Source organism: Enhydra lutris, unplaced genomic scaffold (assembly GCF_002288905.1).
Source record: "Enhydra lutris kenyoni isolate GAN:26980312 unplaced genomic scaffold, ASM228890v2 scaffoldscaffold48, whole genome shotgun sequence".
Taxonomy (NCBI): Eukaryota; Metazoa; Chordata; class Mammalia; order Carnivora; family Mustelidae; genus Enhydra; species Enhydra lutris.
The window spans coordinates 3232412-3258271 of NW_019154132.1; the positions used below are offsets into that span (position 1 = coordinate 3232412).

At 43.9% G+C, this 25860-nt stretch overlaps 1 protein-coding gene across 1 annotated transcript in view; it reads left to right on the forward strand.

The window, feature by feature from the left end:
• Window positions 1-3844: 3844 nt before the first annotated feature.
• Window positions 3845-25860, forward strand: part of LOC111156664 (biphenyl hydrolase like) — a 39948-nt gene continuing 17932 nt past the window's right edge. Inside the window, exons 1-4 of the mRNA XM_022517700.1 lie at window positions 3845-4081; window positions 10386-10489; window positions 12430-12596; window positions 14877-15030. Of these exons, the coding sequence (XP_022373408.1) occupies window positions 3975-4081; window positions 10386-10489; window positions 12430-12596; window positions 14877-15030 (532 nt within the window). The 5' untranslated portion in view covers window positions 3845-3974. The remainder of the gene's footprint in view (window positions 4082-10385; window positions 10490-12429; window positions 12597-14876; window positions 15031-25860) is intronic.

Here is a 25860-nt window from a genome sequence, read left to right on the forward strand (position 1 = left end):
TAAAATTTTGTACCTCAAATACTGAAATGATGTGTTTGTATAAATGAAACCGTTTGGGCTTCTTCACTTAGGTTGGCATTTCCTATATGTATTCTCTGTTTCACCCTCCTCTGTTAGCAGGCAAGAGGAAGCTGATAGTAAAAAGAGAAGTTTCTGGACAGCTTTTTGGCTCTCAGGATGAAATCACACTGCCTTGAGAGCCTGCAGCCCCACTGTCCTTCAAACACGGTTCGGAAATCTTCCCTTTAGCCCCCACTTTCTTAAAACTGGGCTGAAAAGAGCCAAATTTGTATCTGAAGAGTTTCAATACAAGAAAATCAGTTGGTCAGAAAATTAATTAAGTGAGATGACACGGACTACAAAATGAGAAAGAAAACTACCCATACCTGGCTTCAGAAAAGATACTCACACCCTAAGGTTTCTACTGGTAAATAACGCTCCCTCCCAACTCTTACAGTCTTGTGCAGTCAGTGGATTTTCCACTTGGCTATGCTTACAATATGTGTTTGGGGTCCATCATATGACGTTAGATCTTCCAGAATAGTTCTTTCTTTCTCAGAAAATGTTTTACTTTTTATTTTTTTTAAATTTAAATATTTTTATAATTTTAAATTTTAAATTTTTTTTAAATTTTAAATATTTTTTAAAAAATATTTATTTCACAGAAAGAGAACTAGCAAGAGCAGGAACACAAACGGGGAGTGGGAGAGGGAGAAGCAGGCTTCCCATCAAACAGGGAGCCCGATGTGGGGCTCCATCCCAGGACCCCGGGATCATAACCTGAGCCAAAGGCAGATGCTTGGACTGAGCCACCAAGGAGCCCCCAGGAAATGTTTTAAATCGTATTTCGATGTGCATTTTAATGTGTCTTATTTGTAAAGGTTTTTCTCTTACAATAATATAAATAAAAGTAGGTGTTTACTAAGATAAATGACTTAGCCAGTTGCAGATAAAAATGGGCTCTGTCAGCAGCAGGCTGTGACCCTACAATGGAAGACAAGCTCAACCTGACTTTATGTAAAAACTTCCTTGCCAGGAATGTGCAGTGGTAGATGATATTGTTAATATTGGTTTCTCGCCATACAAGCGTAACCATGTCAACAACATCAATTATTTTAGTCACATCTGTTCTTGTTGGATAAAAAAAAAAATCTACTAACTGCCAAAACTGAATTTAATACAACATCATGGTTTAAATTTCAAGTTTATTTTAACCCATTAGGTTTTAGTGTTTTAAGAGTAAGAAGTGAGGGGCGCCTGGGTGGCTCAGTGGGTTTCTGCCTTTGGCTCAGGTCATGATCTCAGGGTTCTGGGATCGAGCCCCGCATCGGGCTCTCTGCTCTGCAGTGAGCCTGCTTCCTCCTCTCTCTGCCTGCCTCTCTGCCTGCTTGTGATCTCTCTCTCTCTGTCAAATAAATAAATAAAATCTTAAAAAAAAAAAAAGTAAGAAGTGAAAGATTAATGATTTTTACCCATTGCAGTCAGGCAGGGTTAATATGCAATTTCACTGCAAGGGACTTAAGTCAAGAAAACAACAACAAAAGAACAAATCAAAGCAAAACTAGGTGTCTATTTGGTCAAGATTTTAGAAGTATCTGATTATAAAGAAATAATCATTGAAGTCCTAATGTTACTCCAGTGAGTTCCATAACATAACAATCCAAGTACAGGTTGTGGAGCCAAGCAGGCTTAAAATCTCCTCTGCTACTCTTTCGCTGGGTACGGAGGGCCTGCTTCCTAACCTCTCTTAGCCTCAATTTTCTCTTCTAGAAATAGAGCAATAAAGTTGATGTGAGGACCAAAATAATGTATCATAAGGTGCCGGCACAAAGTTATTTTTAAAACTGTATGATAGTGGGGTGCCTGGGTGGCTCAGCGGGTTAAAGCCTCTGCCTTCGGCTCAGGTCATGATCCTGGGGTTCTGGGATTGAGCCCCGCATCTGGCTCTCTGCTCAGCAGGGAGCCTGCTTCCTCCTCTCTCTCTGCCTGTCTCTCTGCCTACTTGTGATCTCTGTCTGTCACATAAATAAATAAAATTTTAAAAAGAAAAACTGTACAATAGTGTTATGCATAAAGGACTAGTTCTCAAGTATGCGCTTAAAAATCAACTGTGACACCAATAACCTAAAGCCTCACAGTGCTACCATTTTTGCTTCTCGGTAGGGTAGCATGTTAAAATTGTACAATTGTTTTTACTCGCATGATCTCTGACCAGAAATCCCAAATCAACATCTCAGGAAAAAATAAGGAATTGTTGACCCACCAAAGGTTTCTGAAAGTCAGATGATAGTAGTCAGCTGAAATTATTTCTCTTTCCTTCTATGCGGGAAATTGATGTGACACATTAATGTTGAGAGAATATTTTTGCATAATCCATTTGTAGGCCAGCCTTGCCTTTATTGCTCAAGAAACTCAAATGGCCAGTGAGGATACTGCTATTACAACAGCGGGGTCTAACAGTGGAGGATAAAGAATGCAATATGCAAGGAAGCTATTGCTATTCTGAATAATTGGAGCCAAGGATAAACAGTGATGGTGAATCTGCCAGTTATTTCCAGTTTTTTCTCCTGAATTGTGAATGCAGGCAATGTTTTATAACCTTTAGAAAGCTTGAATTATATGATCTGAAGAAGAAAAATACTTTAATTGTGATAAAATACTAATAAAATTTACCATCTTAAGTAGATAGTTGAGTGGCATTAAGTACACTCACATCATCTTGCTACTACCACCATTTCCATTTCCAGAACGCCTCTCATCTTACAAAACTGAAACTCTGCACCCATTAGACACTAACTCCCCATTCTCCCCTCCCCACCAGCCCTTGGCAAGCCACCTTTCTACTTTGTCTCTCTGAATTTGCCTACTCCAGTTACCTCATACACATGAAATCATACAGTATTTGTCCTTCTATGACTGGCGTATTCACTTAGCATCATGTCTCAATGTTCATCCATATTATGGCGTATGTCAGAATTTCCATCCATTTTAAAGAACAGTATAACATTATATATATACACATTTATACCTTCATCCCTCCATTGACATTTGGGTTGCTTTCCGCCTTTTCGCTGTTGTGAATAACGCTATGACCATGGGTGTATAAATATCTTTGAGACACTGTTTTCAATTCTTGTACCTCCAACCAGAAGTGGAATTCCTGGATCTTATGGCAGTTCTCGGTGTAATTTTTTGAGGACCCACCATACTGTTTTCCATTGCCACGGCACCATTTTACATGGTGCACAGTGTTCCAATTTCTCCACATCATCGCCAATACTTATTATTTTCTGGATTCCCCCCCCCTTTTTTTTTTTTTGGTAATAGCTATACCAATGGGTGTGAGATGAAGAAAAATTTTATGAAGGAAAATTTTAATCCCAACAGTCTTAGAAGCAAATGCATTTCACCCCACCGATAGCAGCCAGCCTGAGCACCCCCCTTTCTCCACCCACCCCTCCCGAGTCCCGCCTTGCCTGGGCACCCGCTCCCTGAGAGATGGGCGGAATGGGCGGATGCGGGCTCGCCTCCTTGAAGGGGCGGGTCACCGTGGCAACGAGTAAGGTAGAGCCGACTGGGACGCGCTCCTCGTGAGCCAGAGCTGGCACCCCGAGAGAAGACATCTGTGTTGCAGTATCCGTGGGACCCAGAGTCCAGTTTCTGTCAAGGGTCAGGAACAACCCAGTGGACTACGCGGCTGAGCACCCCGGAGTGATAAAAGTTAGGCTGGCGAAACGTCACCAATGAACGCCATCTCCAGTCAGAAGTCCCTGCGCATGCGTGTTCCCGGGCAGCCGGACGGAGCAGTCTTCGGCGCATGCGTGTTTTCTAGCGACTACGCGAGTGGGGCTGGGGCTCAGGCAGCAGGTGGGGAGGGGCGCAGGCTTGCTCCCCCCGCGGGGCAGCCGAGCCTTCCCAGGGCGGCGGGTGGATCCCGGCGCAGGCGTCCTGCGCGCCTGGCGCCACCTGTGAGCATGGCTGCGACGCTGAACAGCCAAGTTTTGCGGAGGCTGCGGATTCTCCTCTCGGCTCTGAAGCCCGGGAACCAGGTCTCGCGTGCCGGGCCTGCAGCCGCATTCGGGTAATGGTACCCGCTTCCCTCCGGGAGCCCGCGCAGTCTGGTCCAAGTTCTGGGGGGCGGGGAGAGAGGAGAGCGCTAGCCTGGGGGCAGGCTGGGCGGTGCAGGTAGCGGCCTGGAGCGCCGCGTCTCCGCCTTCTTGCTTTTACCTGGCGATGGGGAGCCTGCCCGAGGTGGGTGCGCGGGAGGCGGTGGAGCTAACCTCCACCTCTGCACCTCCGGGACTGAGCCCTTCAGCCGTGCATCGGCTTCAGTTCTGTGACTCGGAAGCTTTAAAGGACTTGGGTGATGAAGTTCAAGCCCTTCATTGTGCAGACCAAAGAAACCCAGGGAAGTAACGTAATTTGCTTTTAGCCGCAGACACTCTCACGCCAGAGATTAGAATTCCAGACGCTTCATTCTTATATTCGATGCTCTGTCCAGTCTGTTCACACCTTCATGGCTCTGATCTCTAATGGTTCTTATATAAAAAACCAGCCTGAGAATGTTGTGACCTATTAGCTCTCATAGTCACGGGTCCCGGGTCCGAAGTCTTTTTTTTTTTTTTTTTTTTTTTTTTTTTGCTGATTCTGAACTTTAAGGTGCAAAAGAATCCCCTTGAGCGCCTGGGAAAATTCAGAATCCTTGGCCTGACTCTGAGGTTCTGATGTAGCTGGAAAGGCCAAGAGTCTTTTTTTCTTTTCTGACTCCCTGCCCCCATCCTCACGTACGCTTCGAGATAAAACAAAACAAAACTAGATTAATCTCTGGCTTACTGTCTTAAAAATGGGTACCCTTTGTCCCAGGAGATACTAAGCAGAAAATGTGGCTAGAACAGCGTGAGGCTTACTCTACTTTATTCCCTGCACACCTACTCTACACTCTACACACATGGGTACACGGGGCATGTATGCAGTTAACTGGCGAGGGGTCAGTTCCGTTTATAACTAGGAAAAGTCAGATCCCAAATGGGTACCTGGCATTTAGAACTTCAGTTGATCCAATGTGGAAGCGTCTCATTTGAAATTTTAATTTGGAAGGAGAAGGGAAAAATCTGACCAGCTTTAAATTTTTATGTTGTGATCAACTAGTCCCTGAGTTTCATATTTGATTTAAGTTCTTTTTTATTATTATTTTAGAACTTTTAGACGTTCAGGACTGTCTTAATACAGGTGGGAAAAATAGGTCAGTGTTCACAGCTGTGTAAATCAACATTGAAAAGTGGCAATTTATTCAGTTTCCTATTTGGAGAAAGAGATTGAAATAAGGTTACTATATACCAATACTCAAGTTAAGATAGGTTAGTTAATGGTTGCAGGAAGGCCCCATTGACTGAGTGCAAATCATTCTTCCCATAACTCTGAAAAATAGGTTTCTCTGGATTTTGAACTGCCATTTTGTAAATGCAGTTGCAACTTGATATTACATGTAATCAGAGGAAACCAGCAGTGGTATTGGTCGTCCTGAAATGAAGCTGCAGCCCAGTACAAGGAGGTGAAAACACCCCTTTAAGACCTTTGCTTCTGAACAGCCAGTACCCATCCTACACTTGAGTTGTGTTCCGGAAGCTGCCAGAAGAAACCTGCCAGAAGAAAAATGTCTTCTGAGCTCAACCTTGGGATGCTCTGCCTGAGAACCAGAGACCCTCCTTTCCCTGGCACCTGCCACTACCTTCTTTCTGCTGGCAATCAGGGTGGGTGGGGCCCCTTTGGGAGACTTTGTTCACCCATGAGGTAACAGAGCATGGAATCTGGTCTTCTACCTGGCTGCGTTGCCACTTTTAGCTGGGCAACTATGAGCAAGTTACTTAACTTCTCTAAGCCTAGTGCCTTGTAGTTTTGTTCTGAGCATTAGAGACAATAAATGTAAAGGGCCTGGAATATAATAAGAATTCACTAATTGGTAGCTACAGTTAGCACTGATACAGATTTGACTATCTTAGTAGTAATGCAGTGTGTAAAAGATCCAAAGTAAGTCATCAAAATTCATTTAATTCTAAGCCCTAGGGGTAGCTGCTACTCTGTTGTAGCTGATGGTTACTTTGGAATAAGTATACAAAATAATTAGCTGAACATAAGATAAACGGAGAGTATGTAGGACTTTCAGAGTGAGGATGTTCGTATTAATTGGCTCCATTTTTTTTTTAAAGATTTTATTTATTTATTTGACAGACAGATCACGAGTAGGCTGAGAAACAGGCAGAGAGAGGAAGGGAAGCAGGCTCCCTGCTGAGCAGAGAGCCCAATGCGGGGCTTGATCCCAGGACCCTGGGATCATGACCTGAGCTGAAGGCAGAGGCTTTCACCCACTGAGCCACCCAGGCGCCCCTCCATTTTTATTTCTAAGCAAAGGCAAAATGCCAAAGGTGCTGATGTCAGACACTCAGGTATAAATTACCAGTAATGTGACTGGGGCCAGTTGTTGAAACACTCTAATCCTCAGGTTTCTCAATGATAAAATTAGGGTAAGTGTAATGTATATCATACAGCAAAACAAATGAGATAAGTAAGCTCTTAATAGAGTTGGTTACTGACCTTAAGCAATGAAACTAATTGTTTTCCCCAAGTTGTTAGATTCTTAAAGGAAACTTTCCTTCTTGGAAGGGAGTTAAGGCCCCCTCGGTCAGGGAGTTATTATCATTGTATTGCTCATGACCTCTGTCCCATTCACATAATTGCTTAGCCAGCTTCCCAGAGAAAGAGAGTCGGAGACAAATAGGAGATAAGGCGATTCTAGGTGAGTATGCCCTCCTACAGGCTGTTTTTATTTTTATTTTTTTAAAGATTTTATTTATTTGACAGAGATCACAAGTAGGCAGAGAGAGAGAAGAGGAAGCAGGCTCCCTGCTGGGCAGAGACACCCCCACCCCCCGATTCAGGGGCTCGATCCCAAGACACTGGGATCATGACCTGAGCCAAAGGCAGGGGCTTTTTTTGTTGTTGTTGGTGGTGGTGGTTTTTTTTTGTTTGTTTTTTAATTTTATTTTTTATAAACATATATTTTTATCCCCAGCGGTACAGGTCTGTGAAAGGCAGGGGCTTTAAACCACTGAGCCACCCAGGTACCCCTAAAACTCCATTTTTATGCTTACGAGTTAGTGAACTAATTATTAGCAGGGAGAAAGTGGTGGTAAAGATGGATGGACACCCTGAAGGAAATATTCATTTTTGGTCTTTAAATTTTCTGAAGTTTTGTATCCTCTTTCCTGTGTGACAGTTTGGGAAATTTGGTCTCTTGATTGTGGGTCAAGTAATAATGCACATTTCAGGGCCATTGAAGGCCTGGTCTCTCTGTAGCCAGATTTTCTATCAACAGACACATAAAATGAGGCCTGAAGTACTGTCTAAGAGCCCCTTGCTAAGCTGGAGAGAAGAATGCTTTCCTCATTTCAGTGTTCTATCGATGATAAATAAATCATTCAGTAAATGATTTGATAACTCTATTTTTTTAATTCAGCAATTTTTTTTAAATAAAATTTTTTACTTGCATTTAAATTGATTTGCTTTTACTTTTGTTCATAAACACTTCCCTATCCTGTTTCCCTAACCTGGAGATCAATGAAAGGTTGTTGGCAGCCTCCATTAACCCCATGGCGTGGGCTGATGTGACAGTGGGGCAGGTACCTCTGGTATGGGGACACATAGGATGTTGATGACAAGGCACTAGGGACATGTTCTTTTCCCTTAGCCTAGCTGCAGACCTCTTCGGCATTCAGCCCAAACCTTGCTCCCTGACTCCACACTCCTGCCAGGCTGAACACTGCCTTGTCCCCACATAAATATGTCCCTTGCTCTGGGCCTTCGATCATGCTATTTCTTCTTCTAGAAGCACTTTCCACACCATATTCTTTTTTTCAAAATTTTACTCCTCTTGGAAGTTCAACTCAAATGCTACTTCTTTCACTCTTCTCCAATTACCTCTGCTCAACCCCATATGGTCTCTGTCTCTCTTCTAAAACTATCTTCGAAGTCTTCTGCCTTAGTAACCCTCCCTGACATTGAGTTCCTATTAAGCCAAATTCTAGACTACATGGTTTTGTTTTTGCCTTCATCTTGGGCAACCAAAAGATGGGATGGGGATAATCGGGGGGAAAAGTTTGGAATGGGGAACCAAAACACAAATACAGCAAAACGCAAAGGGAGGTTAGAGGTTTTTTTGCATTAGAGACTTTGGAATGATCATGAAAGCTGAAGGAAAGGATTATGGCAGTGCCCTTGCCGGGCCCCGAACACTTGCAGACAGGGAGAGTCAGCAGTGTCCAGCCACAAAATCCCACTGTCTTGGATGTTGAGAAAGATGCCGTGGGGAATGGGGTTCCTCTCATTGTATGTGCCATCTTCCCTGCACAACATGATTCCTACATGTATGTCCTTGAATGCGGCAAGGAAGGGGAGCCCCTCAAAAATCTTAGGACACGAGGTACAACAAAGGCACACGTCATCGCTAACATGAGCCGTGCGAATACAGGTCATCTCTAGCTAGTTGCTGCCTCATTGCTGGGTGGTGAATATGGGAAATCCTACTAACTAGTTCTAGCTGTGCTCGTTGTGCTCCTGGCCTCAGTCATCACCTTCTCTCCCTGATGGTTTGCAGAGGGAATCTCTTGTCTCTTTATCTCTTGTCTCTTTATCTTCTCTCCCGCTAGACTGTGGGCAAAAATGAATGTCAGTTAATGTTTGCAGAGATGAATCTTTATTCCCAGAGAATTATTTGCCTTTATCTGGATCCTAGAGCCACCTTAACAGTAAAAATGAAGGACTCCAAAGAACTTGGCAGTGTCAGTATGATAGCACTGTTGCTCAGTGGCTTTATTATTGCTCCTTGTGATTTTTCTGTAGATAAGGAGCTTATAGTTAATGTCAGGCTGTATTACTACCCAATTCTGTTACTTTTGCAGAAATTGTGTTAAGACTTAAATGTACCCGCATACAACACATTTGTTTCTGCATTCTCATTTGAAATTGGTGATGAGAGGAAACCAAAAGAGGAAAGAGAACCTCATTTTTTAAAAGAAGTTTTTATTTATTTGAGAGAGAGAGAGAGAGAGAGAGAGAGAGAGAGAGCATGAATGGGGGGAGGGGCAAAGGGAGAAGCAGACTTCCCGCTGAGCAGGGAGCCCAATGCAGGGCTCAATCCCAGGACCCTGGGGTCATGACCTGAGCCAAAGGCAGATGCTTAACTCACTGAGCCACCCAGGCACCAAGGACCTCATTTTTAAAAAAATGCTTCATTCCTGTAAGCATTTTGACTAATTGCAGACAGGTAATAGGGGTAGAAAATACGTAAAGAAAAGGGGGGCAGTGGTTAATTTAAATTCCTTAACATTCTGCCAGGAGAAGAGGAGCACCTCCTTCCAGCATCTGTCCTGGCATGCCAAAATGTCCTTTCCGCACGTCACCCAGCCACCTGGGAAATCGGTGGGGAGGCTAGGCTCTTAGAGCTTGATGCAGGAGTCTTGTGTGTGCTTATTGCTATGTATCCCTGCATGGTCATTCTGGAGGTTCTGGAAGAGCCACGGAGGAGAGGTTCATTAGAGCGGTACCCTTGATGTGGTCGGTACACGCATCAGTCCAAACAGACCTGGGCGCACTCCTATGCCAGCATGTCCAGTTAGATACTATGTCATGGGAGGTGTTGGGCTAAGGAGGGTCAGTGGCCCAGGGAGCGCTCTTGACACGGAAGGTTATGGACCTGCATGTTTAATCATCAAAACACATATTGCAACATGTTAAAAACCAGGCCGGCCATAGCAGTGCAGACAGGCATTCCCACCAAGAGCCCTGCGGCGGCTGGCCAGAGAACACGAAAAGCCACATGTCTAAAGGACTCCCAGGGACCAAGGCCTTCTCTGTGGACTCCTGAGATCAGACTTGCCCCGAGGAACACTGCTGTGCAGCAGAAGTCCCAGGCCACCCCTCTAGATCTGCAAAGGTCCTGACCAGTGACTCCAGGCTCTGTGCCCTTGTGGTTCAACCTCGCATGTCATTGAGTGAAGCTCATGCATCTGCCTGCACCCTTGGCACCGCTGGCTTCCAGCTTACCAGGTGTGTGCCCTTGAGGGTGTATGGCCGTTGATTTCAGCAAACTGTCAGTACTGTCATAGGGTAGGCCCCGGGCTGGCGGTGTAGGGCATTCAAACATGAAGGCATAGTTCAGACCTGCAGTCTAGCCCTGTTTAGGTTTGGGAAACTTAAGCACAAATCAAAGGAATCCAAGAAGCCTGAGAAGGGTACTAGAGTTGACTCGGGTATAGAAAAGGGTGGTTTGTTCATATTACATTTATACTGCTAAGTAATCTTTCTTTGGGGTTGGGATTTTTCTCTTGCAGCACCTCAGTAACCTCTGCCAAAGTGGCTGTGAATGGTGTCCATTTGCATTATCTGCAGACGGGAGATGGAGAACATGCAGTCCTCCTGCTTCCTGGAATGCTGGGTCTGGAAGTTTTTTAATGGAATTTGTGTACTGTGTAGTCTATGATGCATTCACGTTATTAGATGCCAAATATTGATTATTGATTTTAGTGCTTTGCTAAATGCTTTAATATTTGCTACAAATTTAAGTGATAGAAAAGAAAGATAACTTTCTGCTATATGTATTCTTTATTCCCTTAAATACCCAGGGTTTTTTTTTTTTTTTCATGCAGTTACACCCTGTAGTTACCTATAATTTGGGAGGATGACAGGGGTTAAGGAGAGGGGTGTGGGCAGCAGGGATCGACTAACTAGATGAGCTACTGACCAACCATCCCAGTGAGCCTGGGATTGAGGGATTCCAGGATGCAAGACTGCCAGAGCTAGAAGGTGGATTAATCCCCTTGTTGCAGTTGATTATATGCTCAATTAAAATAAGAGCTAAGAGCAAGACTTAATTTAAAGCTTTTTGGAAATCAAAATTAGATTGGCATGAATGGAGCATAGTAAAGCCAACTGGATCCCAATTTTATCTTCCAGATAAGTAATTTACATGTATCCAGCTCAGGGAGATAATGTCCAGTGATTCCAGGATACTCAAATTTGGTTTTAAGGGTTTTGGTATTGTTTTAATTTAGTTAAATAATACCAATATATACTATTTCCTTGTGATTTATTTTCTTGTAAAAGTTAAATGCTAAAATGCCTTTCCAAACTTATATACACATATATGTGTGTGTGTGTAGAAGACATATATATGTGCAAAAACATATGTATACTATGTATATATATGAAACATTGTATATACATATATCTAAGTTTTGGTTTTTTTTTTCCAAGTAGGCTACATACCTTGGGTGGAGCCCAACACAGGACTTGATCTCACAACCAGGTTAAGACCTGAGCTGAGATCCAGAGTTGTACATTAAACTAACTGAACCACCCAGACACACTCTCCATTTATATTTTTGCCTTAGGTTTTCTGATATTTACCGGATATTCAGAAAGGTAGATCTTCCCAGAAAGAATGGTGGTCCTTGATATTGTTAAATGATTCTGTACCATCTTAAAAGACATTTTGTAATAATAACTACTTTATCAAGCAAGATGTTTAGTATCTGTATGTGGCCTGAGCTACAAGCCCTTAGCAGCGAAGCAGACTTTAAAAACAAAATGCTGACTCACCCCTGGACTGGGCTCCTTAGAACCTTCCACGCCACACACAGTGGCCATGACCTCGTGTGCAGGCTGGGAACTGCCAGTAAGCTCCACCACAGCCTCAAGAACGGGGTTCTACTTGTTAACATGCTGTTGTTTGAATGAAACAAGTGAATCTGATTACTCCCCTCCACACCCTGCCCTCCCTCTCATTTTAATGTTTTAGTTGAGTTTTCTGGTGCTTACTTATAACCAGAAAATAAAATCTGCAGGGCTTTTCACATTAGCCTAGTTAAAAACACCTGGGAATTTAAAATTCTACTTTGAATAACTTGGATCAAATCATGTAAATTCGTTGACAGGTAATATTGGGATCTCTCTCATTTGTAACAGTCACTTTAAAAAAAAAATCACCCAGAAACACACCATATTAGTAAGTCAATTTCTATGCAGTTTCATGAATTCCTTTTTTTTTTTAATTAAAAAAAATTTTTTTTAAGGAAGATTAACTGGGAATATATCAAAAGTGCTGAAGTAATAAAGTAATAAAGGATCAAATGAATCCTCAAAGTTGCCACTAGGAGGAGACAAAAGGCAAGTCTGAGTTCTACCAGGAAAGGAAGTCAGCCTCTCAGGAAATGGATTTTATTTATCATCAAAAGGCTACTTTGCTGACTGCATCCTGCTGTCCAACTTTTGAGTAGAAACTTGTTACTTTAAGATTGCAGTTGTTTCTGCTTTTACCTTAACGTGCTTGAAATAATGAAATCGTTCACCTAAGGGTAACCGAGTGGCTATTTTTAGGAAGTGGAGAGACTGATTTTGGACCCCAGATCCAGAACCTGAATAAGAAGCTCTTCACGGTGGTTGCCTGGGATCCTCGAGGATATGGACATTCCAGACCCCCAGATCGAGACTTCCCAGCGGACTTTTTTGAAAGGGATGCAAAAGATGCTGTTGATTTGATGAAGGTGGGTCTCTTAGGGAAGAGCCCAGAGGAGGGAGGAGGGCTGGGCATGTCTACATCCATTTTGGTTTTTTTATTTCTATAAGAGTAATACTGTGTAATTCCTGCAGAAAGTTCAGGGAGTTCAAATAGGTATGAATTAGGAAGTAGAAATATCCCACAATCCAACTATTTAGAGATACTCTTGCTATGACTTTAAGACTGCCTGTTCAGCCAATCTTTTTTTTTTTTTTCAATCTAGTTAACATATAGTGTATTTTTAATTTCAGAGGTAGTATTTAGGGATTCATCAGTTGCATATAACACCCAGTGCTCATCACATCATATACCCTCCGTAATGCCCATCACCCAGTCACCCCATCCTTCCACCTACCTCCCCCACAGCGACCCTCAGTTTGTTTCCTAGAGTTAAGAGTCTCTTATGGTTTGTCTCCCTCTCTGTTTTCATCTTATTTTATTTTTCCTTCCCTTCCCCTCTACTCATTTGTTTCTTAAATTCCACATGGGAGTAAAATCATATAGTATTTGTCTGTATTTTGCTCAGCATAATCCCCTCTAGTTTCTTCCATGTTATTGCAAATGGCAGTGGAATAAAAAAGATTTCATTCTTTTCGATGGCTGAGAGATATTCCATTGTATGTATAGACCACATCTTCTTTATCCATTCATCTGTTGATAGACTTCTGGTCTTTTTTCTTATTTTGGCAATTGTGGACACTGCTGCTATAATAAACACTGGGGTGGGGCGCCTGGGTGGCTCAGTGGGTTAAGCCGCTGCCTTCGGCTCAGGTCATGATCTCAGGGTCCTGGGATCGAGTCCCGCATCGGGCTCTCTGCTCAGCAGGGAGCCTGCTTCCTCCTCTCTCTCTGCCTGCCTCTCTGCCTGCTTGTGATCTCTGTCTGTCAAATAAATAAGTAAAATCTTTAAAAAAAAATAAAAAAAATAAACACTGGGGTACGTGTGTCCCTTTGAATCACTGTGTTTGTATCCTTGAGATAAATACCTAGTAGTGTAATTGCTGGGTTGTAGGGTAGCTCTATTTTTAACTTTTTGAGGAGGCTCCATTCTGTTTTCCAGAGCAGCTGCCCCAGTTTGCATTCCCACCAACAGGGCAAGAGGTTTCCCCTCCAGGCAGTCTCATTACATGTATAAGTACACAGTTTTGTATTGACGGCATCATCCTTACCCATAATGTTTTTCCAAATTACTGTTCTTTGAACAATTTGTCAAGGAGATACTTCCATGTAAACAAATAATGAGTTCAAGTAAGTCTTATAATCGTCACACAGTATTCCATTGTGGGGGTGCTCTGTCTTATTCACCTCTCTCTAATGGAAGGTAAATACTCAAATTTTTAAATTGCTTTTTTGTGTGATTATAAACAGCAGTGCAGGAAACACTGTTTTATCCGTGGACATTTTCGGTCTCTTATAAACAATGTGGCATGGACACCCCTGGACCTGTCCCCTGGTGCACAGGTGTAGGAGTTCCTTGCATATCTAGGGGATGATGCTGGGGTGTAGAAGACACAAATGTTCCTTTTACAAGATAGAGCCAAATGATTATCCATGCTATTTACAGCAATGTATAGTCCCCTCAACATCTTGGGCTGATATTTGTTAAATCTTTCATTTTCTAAATCATTCTATTTTTACTTCGAGGCAGCATCTCTCAGATGTAATCTTAATTCAGTTTCCCTGTCGAACACGTTTTCAGAGCCTGATTGATTTAAGGATGAACATAACCTCCCCGTGACACCATTCTCCTCCACCCTATTCTTCCCACAGTTGCAGTCAGTGGTTTTATCAGATGCGATGACTTCATTCCACCCAGTAAATATTAAGTTTCCCTCTCTAATCTGCATGACTGTTCTCAAAGCCTTCGCTCAGGCGTGGGTGTGTGTGCACATGTTACTTGTCATTCCCAAGGACAGCTGATCGCCACTGTTTCCAGAGATTCTGTCCAACCAGAAGATGTGGTTCCCTTATTAATTCAAAACAATACTCTGTACTTCGGGGGTTTTTTAAAAATTAAGTTTAATGAATATATACTGCATTATTAGTTTCAGAGTTACTTAGGATTTTACAATACTTATATTTATCCCAAAACTAATTGAGGAAAACACATTTGCATCATCAAATGACAGAGTCTAGCATTTTTCTTTAATTGCCAGCGGCTGCTCCAAACCTCACAGCTGTATTGATTTTGATGATTGTCAGTTAGGATTCCTTTAGCAGAGAGGAGCAGTCGGCTGTGCTATGCGTTTCGCTGTATTCCTTGCAGACGCTGAAGTTTCAGAAGGTGTCTCTGCTGGGGTGGAGTGATGGTGGCATCACCTCTCTCATTGCGGCTGCAAAATACCCATCATACATCGACAAGATGGTGATCTGGGGAGCCAATGCCTACGTGACTGATGAAGATGAGAAGATTTATCAGGGTAGGTTTCACGAATCAGAGATGTTATGACAAGTGGCACCTTTGCTCTCCCCTTCTCGGGACTTAACTTCAATGTGTGTTGACAAGTCAGTCCTGTCTCATCTGCTTCTAGTTCTCAACTCCGAGTTGGAAAAGTCATGAGGTCTCAGAAAAGTCCTGCAGTTCAACCAGCCTGTGTCTTAACACTTTCTATTTGCAGAAGCAACACCTTTGTGACTCAGGAGAAGGTTCTAGAAAATCCACGTTCACATTTCCGACTACTGATAGTGAACTACAAGGAGGGAGGGCTTGATGGAAAGTGTTCTTCAGGACCTCATTTAAAATTATGGGAGCGTAGGGGCGCCTGGGTGGCTGAGTCGGTTAAGCCTCTGCCTTCGGCTCAGGTCACGATCTAAGGGTCCATGGGATCGAGCCCCGCATCGGGCTCTTTGCTCGGCAGGGAGCCTGCTTCTTCCTCTTTCTCTCTGCCTACCTCTCTGCCTACTTCTGATCTCTGTCAAATAAATAAAATCTTTAAAAAAAAAAAATTATGGGAGTGTAAAAAGGAACATTGTATTCAAATATGAAACCTTATATTTTGATAAAGAAATTTTGTGCTGTTCACATCTCATAAGGTTGTCCTTCAAGCTTATCTTTGAAGTTCTTAGAGGCAAGAGAACGGGGACTGGCAAATTACAGCCTGTGGGCCAAATCCAGCCCATCTGTTTTTGTAAGGCTAAGCAATGATGGAGAAGACCAGTGCCATCAGGCCTAGAGATCAAGCAGGGGTGCCCCCTCCATCCCCGTTTCCTCCTCTGCACCCAGATTTGCTGCCCAGGGCTTGCGCTGGTGGCCGCTTACACACTGGTGACTGCTCGTCATTCCCAGGCACCAAGCTGTGGGATTGCAGTCAGCAAATCGGTACTTGCTTAGCCTCCAGCAGGCTGACCAAACTGAAACTTCTCAGCTCTCGGGAGAAAAGAAGGACACATTGGAATCTGGAGGTGTCTGGGGCAAAACGCAAAACTCCCCTGGGCTACCGCATCACCAGCATCTGCCAGCTTGACCCACCAGGACCCTCTTCTTCAATCTGATGGCTTTTTATTACAAGTATGTTTCTACTGGATCCCAGATGGCCAGGCCCAGGCAGTTGGGGTCAAGCGGGTCAGAGGTCTCTCACCTTAAATCTACTACCTAATACCTTTGATTTTGCCTTTTAGCTTGCAAAGCCAAAAATACTCTCTGGCCCTTGACAGAAAACATTTGCAGACCCAGGCACTTGAAAATGACAAGTCTAGTTTTATTCAGCTGATTCTGCAAGTCACCTGATTTAAGTAAGCCATGAAATGGCTTAAATTACAGAATCTTAGTTCTTTGCACTGTTTGGGAAAGGACAGTGAACCTCTTAAATGATGAGTCTGAAGCAGTCACCCATCCTAATCTGTACTCCTGCTTGTCCTCGTTGTATCCCTACCAGGTTCAGAGGGAAGAAAATCCTGTAAAGGGAATGGAAATGCCTGTGGCCATGCCTGCCTTCCGTGTCTGATAATGCCGATGTCTGGGTCATCTTAGGGTCAGCATTTGCTGGTTGTCTTTTCCCTTGAGAATTGGTCAGATTTGCCTCTTTAGGGGTTGTAGAGTTTTTCATTTATTTATTTGTTGGTTTTGTACTTTGCTTAATTTGGGATTGTTTTTACTGTACTATGTTGTGACTCCATATCTTGTTAAAACTCTGAGGAACGTTGATATTTTTTTTCCTTGGCGTGCAGTCAGCCTAGTTAGGTTCATACTGCAAATTCTGTTTAGCCTTCTGTGGGCTGTAGTTCTAGCATCAGGTCCATTCTTGAAGACTGTGCTACGCTTGCTCATGTCTGCCCCACACAAACCCCACTCAGGCTATGCTGGGACGTAGGTAGTGGTTCATATGGTTGTTCAGTTCTTGATGCTTATGCTGAATGCTTTTTTGCATCTTCCCCAGGCACGGAGAACTCAGGGGTGATCCCAGGACTTGAACCATTTTATCAGTTCATATGCAGAATTAGGGACTCAGCTCCTATGACCAGAAGCACAGACTTCCCTCAGAAAGACAGGTCTCAGCCTCCCCCGCATCCCCAGCTGTTGTGCAGTTCATGCAACTGGAGCCATCTTTAGGGAAAAACAGCCAGAGAAAAGAGATAGAAGAAATAACAGGGATTTTGCTTACTATGGCCCCCTTTTTTCTGGTACCTTCAATCAGAGAGCTCATTTAAAATGAGCCTTCTCTTGGGGTTTTAGGGGCCTGCCAGCCACTGGACTAGTAGTGCAGGCCCATGGACTAGAGTAGGAAGAAAGAGAGAGAGAAACAGTTTTCCTCAAGCAGGGAAACCTGGTCCTGGTCCTCTGGCTAACTCTAGGGGTCTTCTCCTGAAGTTTCGCTTTCAGCAGCCCCCAACTACATGTGTGATTCTCCCCTCACCCTGTGTCTCAAAGTTGAGACTCAAAGGAAGAAAAGGGAAATAAGAAGCTCATCCCCTTTCTGGGTCGTTATTTAAGGTTTAACTGTCCAGCCTCCTGCTTTTACTCCTTGGCACGTAGTTGCTCCTTGTTCCATCTGGAGTCCAGCTATAATCTCTGAGCTGGGGACTCACGCCAGCTTAGCCAGCACCCATGCCCGAGAGATACTGGGTGCTCTCTGGAACAGACGTCTCACAGCTTCTGCTATGACTAGGGGTGATGTTCTCTAAACCACTCTTTAGCCAGACTCCTCCTGAGCCCCGAAGCCAGATTTCTGTCTACTGGCTGAGCACCTTCCTCCAGATAGCCTGTAACCAGTGTGTCTGCCTTGAACTCGCTACCTTGTGACTCTCGACTCTTCCCACACCCCAGCCCATAATCTCTGTCTCAGTGAGTGGGGCCAGGTCCCCCTGGGAGGCAACCCCTCCTCTCCTCCTGCCCACCGTTTTCCTGCTTCGGACCCTCGGCCTCTGAGGGCGGTTGGTCTTCCACAGAAGAGTCTCCTCACTAAGGCAAAAGCCTGGTCCTTTGATTCTGTGACTTAAATTCCTTCAGTGACTTCAGTGACATCCAAGCACCTGGGCCCGCCCTGCCCCGTAGCCAGCTGCTCCTTTCCCCTTAGCCTTCCTGTAGGCTCCCACGTTGAGCAGCTGCCATTCCTGAAACAGGCTTGCTCCTTTGTGCCTGTCCGCCTTGGCGTCTGCTCCCGTGCTTGCCTACGTGGCTTCCTGTCCAGCCCAGTGTCCTCATCACACACGGCTGCTTCAGCCACCGTCCCCAGCTCCTGCGTCCCAGCGCCGTGCACCGGGTGGATGCTTGTGCCTCTCGGGCTCTGGAGCACTTTGCACATCCTGTCACAGGGGGCTGATTGTCCTGGGCGCTGTCACCCTGTGACATCTTCCCCTCAGTCACCACTGTGTGAACTCCACATGTTCAGTGACTCTGACTTCCCTCCTTTATGCAGACAAATCCTGAGAAGCTCCCTCTTCACCTCCCACTCCTCTTTCTGTTACTGTCTACTGTGTTTCGACTGTGTTTCGGCTGCCCTTCCCGGCCGCCAGGCCCTTCCCTCACGCCCCGCTCTCTCCCTGACGTGTGCCGGGGCTGGGGGGTGGCGTCCGACCCACCGGCCTTGTGGAACCCGCGCCTCTGTGCTGCCAAGCCCCTCGGATGCTTTATGGCCCTTCGGCTCCTTGGTCGTTCTGCAGCATTTGAAAACACACACGTGCTGTAATATTGATCCCACCCTTCTTCTTCTTCATTTTTTTCCCAAGATTTTATTTATTTATTTGACAGACAGAGATCACAAGTAGGCAGAGAGGCAGGCAGAGAGAGAAGGGGAAGCAGGCTCCCCACCGAGCAGAGAGCCCCATGCGGGGCTCGATCCCAGGACCCGGAGATCATGACCTGAGCTGAAGGCAGAGGCTTAACCCACTGAGCCACCCAGGCGCCCCATGATCCCACCCTTCTTCTTGAAACTTCCTCTGCCTTGAGGTTCTCACCTTCACGTGCACAGCTTTCCCCTTATCTCTGCCTGTTCTCTGGTTCGACACCTTTCCTGCTCTATCTGCCGGCCACCATCCAGAAAGGAGCTCTCTGCTCCTCTTCCCGTTCTTACACCCAAGAAGCTTCGCTCGTCCCTTGGCGTCCTCAGACTCCCAAATTCCAGATATTCAACTTCATGTCCATTTTTCTTACCTGGTTGCCCCCTCAGCCCCTTACCTTCAGTGTGTCTCAAGTCGAACTCACAATCGTTCCTCCACACCTGCTCCTCCTGCTGCATTTCCCACCTTGCTAAGCGACAGTCAGTGGAATGTATTCTTTCTTCTGCAAAAGAATATTTGAATTATGATGTATGGAGTGGCTGCTATGAGCTCACATTAACATAGCTACTTATGACTCAACCTGAGGCTCAGACAAGCGAAGAAACCTGTGTTGATGGCCCAACTGGGAGGTCTGCCAGTAAAGCCCAGCATTTCATGTCTGCAACGTCGTGTTCCCGTCCTCCGAGTTCTTCCAGCGTTCTGCTGAGCTCTGTCTGGAAGCCGTCTCACCTTTTCCGTTCCTCCTGCCAGGCCCCAGGTCCAAGCCTCCCCATCTGTCTCCACTTAGCTCCACCAGCACTTTCCAACCTGCCCTGTCTTTACCTCCTTTCAGTCTACTTTCCAAACTGCTTGGATGGTAGTTTGCTAAGATGTAAATCTCATTATATCTTACTTGAAGACCCTCCAAGGTCTTGCATAGCTTTCCAGTTAAGTAGAGTTCAGACTCCTCTGCTTTGCTCACAGAGTTTGAATGAGCCTGGATGCCCCGTCTTTCCAGGTCCCTTTGCTGCCGCTTGGTCTCCTCTACCCCCACTTGCCCATCCTTTTCTCTGGACACCTGGAAACTCCTGAAGTTCTAGCAATAGATGGCATGGCTCCCATATTTGCTTGCTGGCTTCTGTTCTCGCAGACTTAGACCTCCTCAGGAAGCCCACCACTACTGCCACTTCCTGCCATTGCCCCTCTGAGCTCACTAACCCTCCACCATCCTCCCCCAGCCTCTTCCATGACATCTATCCCACTCTTCTACAGAGGCTCTTGAGGGCAAGAGACCAAATCTCATTGAAATTTGTATGTGCTGTGACCCACGCTCAGCAGCCTTTAAATAATGTTTACTGGATTAATTCACTAATTAATAGTGAGTGAATGAGTATTCTTCTGGTGCTTAGCACAAATTATATGCTCAAAAAAAGAAATGTATCCATTTTGGGGGGGATACAAATTATATCTATTTTGCATCAACAAATAGTTTGATTCAAATAGTTATTTTAGGAACTTAACTGTGAAACATAATTGCTACTTATTTTTTGGTGGAAATTATGCTTTGGAGTAAAACTGGCTTCTTCTTGAAAAAAGTTAACAGAAAAGTATATAAATACATAGACTATTTTTGAGTGTTTGTTATATGCTGGGTACTGTTGTTGGCACATTTCATATGTAACTTATTTACTCTTTTTTTAAAAGGTTTTATTTACTTATTTGACAGAGAGAGAGATCACAAATAGCCAGAGAGGCAGGCAGAGAGAGGGAAGCAGGCTCCCTGCTGAGCAGAGAGCCCCATGCGGGGCTTGATCCCAGGACCCTGAGATCATGACTTCAGGCGAAAGCAGAGGCTTAACCCCCTGAGCCACCCAGGTGCCCCACTTATTTACTCTTTATCTTAGGGTATTATAATTCTCATTTTTCAGATGAGGAGACTAGCACAGAGAGGTTAAGGAAATTGCTCAGGCTCACCGAGGTAGCAGGTGCGAGTGCTGGATTCAGACCCAACCAGGCTGACTTCTGAGCCTGTGTGCTTAACCACAGTTCTTGGGGTGAACATCTGCTTGCCCAGCTACTGCTGGATTTTTCTGCCCCTTGAGATTTATTTAGATAGTAGTGTCCCTGAGAGTCTGAAGCCATGCCCCACAGTTTACATACTAATAGATACCCCTCACTCTAGTGCCTGCTTTTACTGAGTTAATTCACTTGGAGAAATCTCTCGCTATCCTGAGGAGGCATTTACATGTTAGCAAGAAAAATGTCTTCACATTGAACTTTAGCCAACTTGGATCTTGAACGATCTTGGCCTTCCTGTCACAGCAGAATTTTTTTATTTTATAAAAATATATATAATTTTGTGGAAAATGTTACACTTATAGTACAATTAATAACATTAAAATATAATAATAAAATATTGTATTATATTAAATATAGATATATTTATATTAAATCTATTTGTGTATCTTATAAATATATAAATTAAACACAAATACTATATATTTATACTATATATTATGTAAGGCATAGAGTATATATTTAAATTTTATTTTGTAATTTATTATATAATATTTTATGTAAATTTATTATTTTATAATTGAATTTTATTTAATTGATTGATACATATAATGCAACACATGTGACCCTGTAACTTACAGACACCCATGAGCCCGCCATGGCACATTAAGACTGATCACTGTTCGTACCTTCACTGTATCCTCATGCTTCCTCCCCAGTCCACCCCTGCCTCTAGCCTGAGGCCTGTGATCATCCCTGTGTCTTTTGGAAAACACTTCTGTCACACCTGTTTATATTCCTAAACAATATGTAATTTAGTTTTTTTTTTTTTCGAGCCGTACAAAGTGACTTCATACTATAGATCATCTTCTGTGACTCACTGTTTTCAATGAATGTTGAATTTCTAAGATTCCTTCCTGATACTGCTGTACTGGGCAGCAGTATTTTATTTTCCATCTCTTTTATCTATGGACTGTGGGTCTGTTTTCACTGTCGCTGTGAACATGCATGCACATGTCTCCTGGGGCCTATGAGCCGCAGTGTCCATCTGGGGTATAGGCCCATATGTGAGATTTGCTGAATATTGTTGTATGCAAATACACCATGTTGCAAGTGACCAGCTGTCTTCCAACTACATAAATGCATTTCCACCACCAGCGTATTAGATTCCTTAATTTACATCCTCAACAAAACCTTGGAATCATCAGACTTCTTAGTGGATGTGAAATGGTACCTTACTGGGGGATATAATTTGCATCTTCCTCTTTCTAATAGGATTGAGAATCTTTTTACGCATGTATGCACCACTGTGGTTTCTTCTCCTGTATTGTACCTACTCATGTCGTTTTGTTTCTTCTTGTTGATTTATATGTATCAAAGATTACATAAAAGTTTTAAAACGGTTTGTTTAACAGGCATACCGTGTGAAGTTTAACAACAGGACATACACCCAAGGACCCTCCACCCAGCCTGAGACTAGACCACTTCCAATATTATTATGATGTTACTGATTTGCAGGGTGTTTGCTGTTGGACAGTCTGATTAGCCCCTTGCTGGTTATTAATTGCCTTGGTCCTTAGGCAGCATAGCTTGTGCCTTGTCCTTTCGCTTCCTTTACAAACAGAACTAATATTAAAGTAAAAAAAATGTTCCAGCATTCTGTTTTCTCATTAGCTTGGTATGTTTGTGTGTTTTCACTCTTACAGACACGTTTGTCAGTTTCTTGACTCCCCTTTCCTTCTTTCGTCTCAGATATTCCTCCCAAGCTCACTTCTCTTTCTCCTCGAGTTATTTTTTAGAAGTTTTTCAAGGGCAGTTCTGATTTTTTTTTATTAACATATAATGTATTATTAGCCCCAGGGATACAGGTCTGTGAATCGCCAGGTTTACACAGTTCACAGCACTCACCATAGCACATACCCTCCCCAGTGTCCATAACCCAACCACCCTCTCCCTAGCCCCCTACCCCCAGCAACCCTCAGTTTGTTTTGTGAGATTAAGAGTCTCTTATGGTTTGTCTCCCTCCCGATCCCATCTTGTTTCATTTATTCTTTTCCTGCCCCCACAAACCCCCCACATTGCATCTCCACTTCCTCATATCAGTGAGATAATATGATAGTTGTCTTTCTCCTATTGACTTATTTCACTAAGCATAATACTGTCTAGTCCCACCCACATCATCACAAATGGCAAGATTTAATTTCTTTTGATGGCTGCATAGTATTCCATTGTATATGTATATATATACCGCATCTGCTTTATCCATTCATCTGTTGATGGACATCTAGGTTCTTTCCATACTTTGGTTATTGTGGACATTGCTGCTATAAACATTCGGGTGCACGTGCCCCTTCAGATCACTACGTTTGTATCTTTACAGTAAATACCCAGTAGTGCAATTGCTGGGTCGTAGGGTAGCTCTGTTTTCAACTTTTTGAGGAACCTCCATGCTGTTTTCCAGAGTGGTTGCACCAGCTTGCATTCCCACCAACAGTGTAGGAGGGTTCCCCTTTCTCCGCAGCCTCGCCAGCATCTGTCATTTCCTGACCTGTTAATTTTAGCCATTCTGACTGGTGTGAGGTGATATCTCATTGTGGTTTTGATTTGTATTTCCCTGATGCCGAGTGATATGGAGCACTTTTTCATGTGTCTGTTGGCCATCTGGATGTCTTCTTTGCAGAAATGTCTGTTCATGTCCTCTGCCCATTTCTTGATTGGATTATTTGTTCTTTGGGTGTTGAGTTTGATAAGTTCTTTATAGATTTTGGATACTAGCCCTTTATCTGATATGTCATTTGCAAATATCTTCTCCCATCCTGTCAGTTGTCTTTGGTTTTGTTAACTGTTTCCTTTGCTGTGCAAAAGCTTTTGATCTTGATGAAGTCCCAATAGTTCATTTTTGAAGGGCAGCTCTGTTAATAGTGATCTCCGTTTTCACTTCAAAATGTCTTTGATTCCACACTCATTCTTGAAAGATTATTTGGCTAAGTGCAGAAATATAAATGGCAGATTATTTTCTCTGCCATTCCACGGTCTTCTGCCTTCCTCGACCGCTGTTGAGAAGTTTTGCCCATTTAGCTTTCCCCCCTCTGGAATGATGTGTCTCATCTCTGGCTGTTTTCCAGGTTTTTTCTCTTGAGGTATTGCTATTTTACTATTGTGGGGCTAGATGCGAATTCCTTTTTATTTATCCAGTTTGGGTTACATAAATTTTTGTCTGTGGACCCTTATCTTTGATCAGTTCTGGGAATCATTCTTGCCCATATCCTCCCTTCTGTACTGCATCTTCTCTGTTCTCATCCTCTCTCCCCCACTCTCCCCCATCTGGGACTGATTGGACTTTGTGGGCCTTGCCTTCCCATCTTCCCTGTCTCTCATTCATCTTCTTGTCTCTCTGTGTGGTGGGCTGCATCTTTTCTCAAGCTTTCTCTTCCAATATTCTAGCTTTTTCATTAGCTTTATGAAGATTCTGATTGTTTTGTGACCTGTGATTACCAGCGAATATTGGCTTACTCTTAATCTGAAAAACACACACACACACACACACACACACACACACACACACACACACACACAAAGACCATGCATACAAATTGATGATACTTTCCTTCAGAGAGGATTTACATTTGCTACCCTAGGGAAGCACAGGATCATACCAGGTTGGGGCCATTCTCATCTCCATTTAATCTAGAAATCTCAGATTTGGCTCTACCCACCCAGTCCCAACTACCAGTTCCATTTCCCCCAAAAGCAACCCTGCCTTTTGAGTAGTCTTACCACTCTTTGCTCTCTTCTTAGGTTCTCTTTCTCACACACATACCTTCATATGATAGTTTCCATTAATTGCTGCAACTCCAACAATGCAACTGTAAATATGTTTTATGAACAGTCTAGTCATAGGGACACCTGGGTGGCTTAGTTCGTTGAGTACTGACTCTTGATCTCAGCTCAGGTCTTGATCTCAGGGTCATGAGTTCAAGCCCTGCATTGCGCTCCACATTGAGCGTGGAGCCTACCTTAAAAAAAAAAAAAAAAAAAAAAGTCATTCCCCTTCAAGGGCACCTTGCAAAGGGTGTGGTCTGCAATAGAGCCCAAGGTAGAAATACCTGTGGGAGATTTCTTTATTGGCCATCTTTATGACCTCTTGCTGGCTCCTCTTTCCTCTCCCCTCTTCCAGCTCCCCTTTTTCTTCTTCCCAGATCTCCTCTGTGCCCTCTTAATTTCCAGACTTCTCTGCGCCCCTCTGTGAAGTCTTTTCACTCCTGTGCAGAGCAGCTCAGCTCCCCTCGGCCTCCATGTGCACCGCTGGGCCTACCTCTACAGGTGGGTCCCGATCTGGTGCTGGCTGTCACAGCATCTGCCAGTTGTGGTTGTAAACAGCACTTTTCCCTCCACCCTGTAATCTGCATTCACTGAGTGCATACAGGCTGCCTGCCCGGGTCCTCACGCTGTCGGGAGCTCTGCGGAGGGGTTATTTTCAGTATGAATTCATGTCATTAGCCATGTGTTGTCTTTTGAGGTATGTTGTGTAGGAGAAGCACCATGTTAAAAGCTGACATTAAGCAATGTGTAATATGCTCAGAAGCATTAGAATTATCAGTGTGTTTAAAGAAATATGGAAAAGAGTGGGCTGAGTAATTGAGTTTGTTCATGAGTTTTATTTTTTTTTAATATTTATTTATTTGACACAGAGAGAGAGAGAGAGACAGGGAGAGAGGGAACACAAGCAGGGGGAGTAGGAGAGGGAGAAGCAGGCTTCCCACTGAGCAGGGAGCCCAATGCAGGGCTCGATCCCAGGACCCTGGGATCATAATCTGAGCCAAAGGCAGACGCTTACTGAGCCACCCAGGCACCCCAAGTTTTATTTTTTTGAAGATTTATTTATTTATATATTTGAGAGAAAGCACAAGCACAGGGTGGGGTGGAGGGAGAAGGAGGAACAAACTCCCCACTAACTAGGGAGCCAGACACAAGGCTGGATCCCAGGACCCCGAGATCATGACCTGAGCCAAAGCCAGACACGTAACTGACTGAGCCAC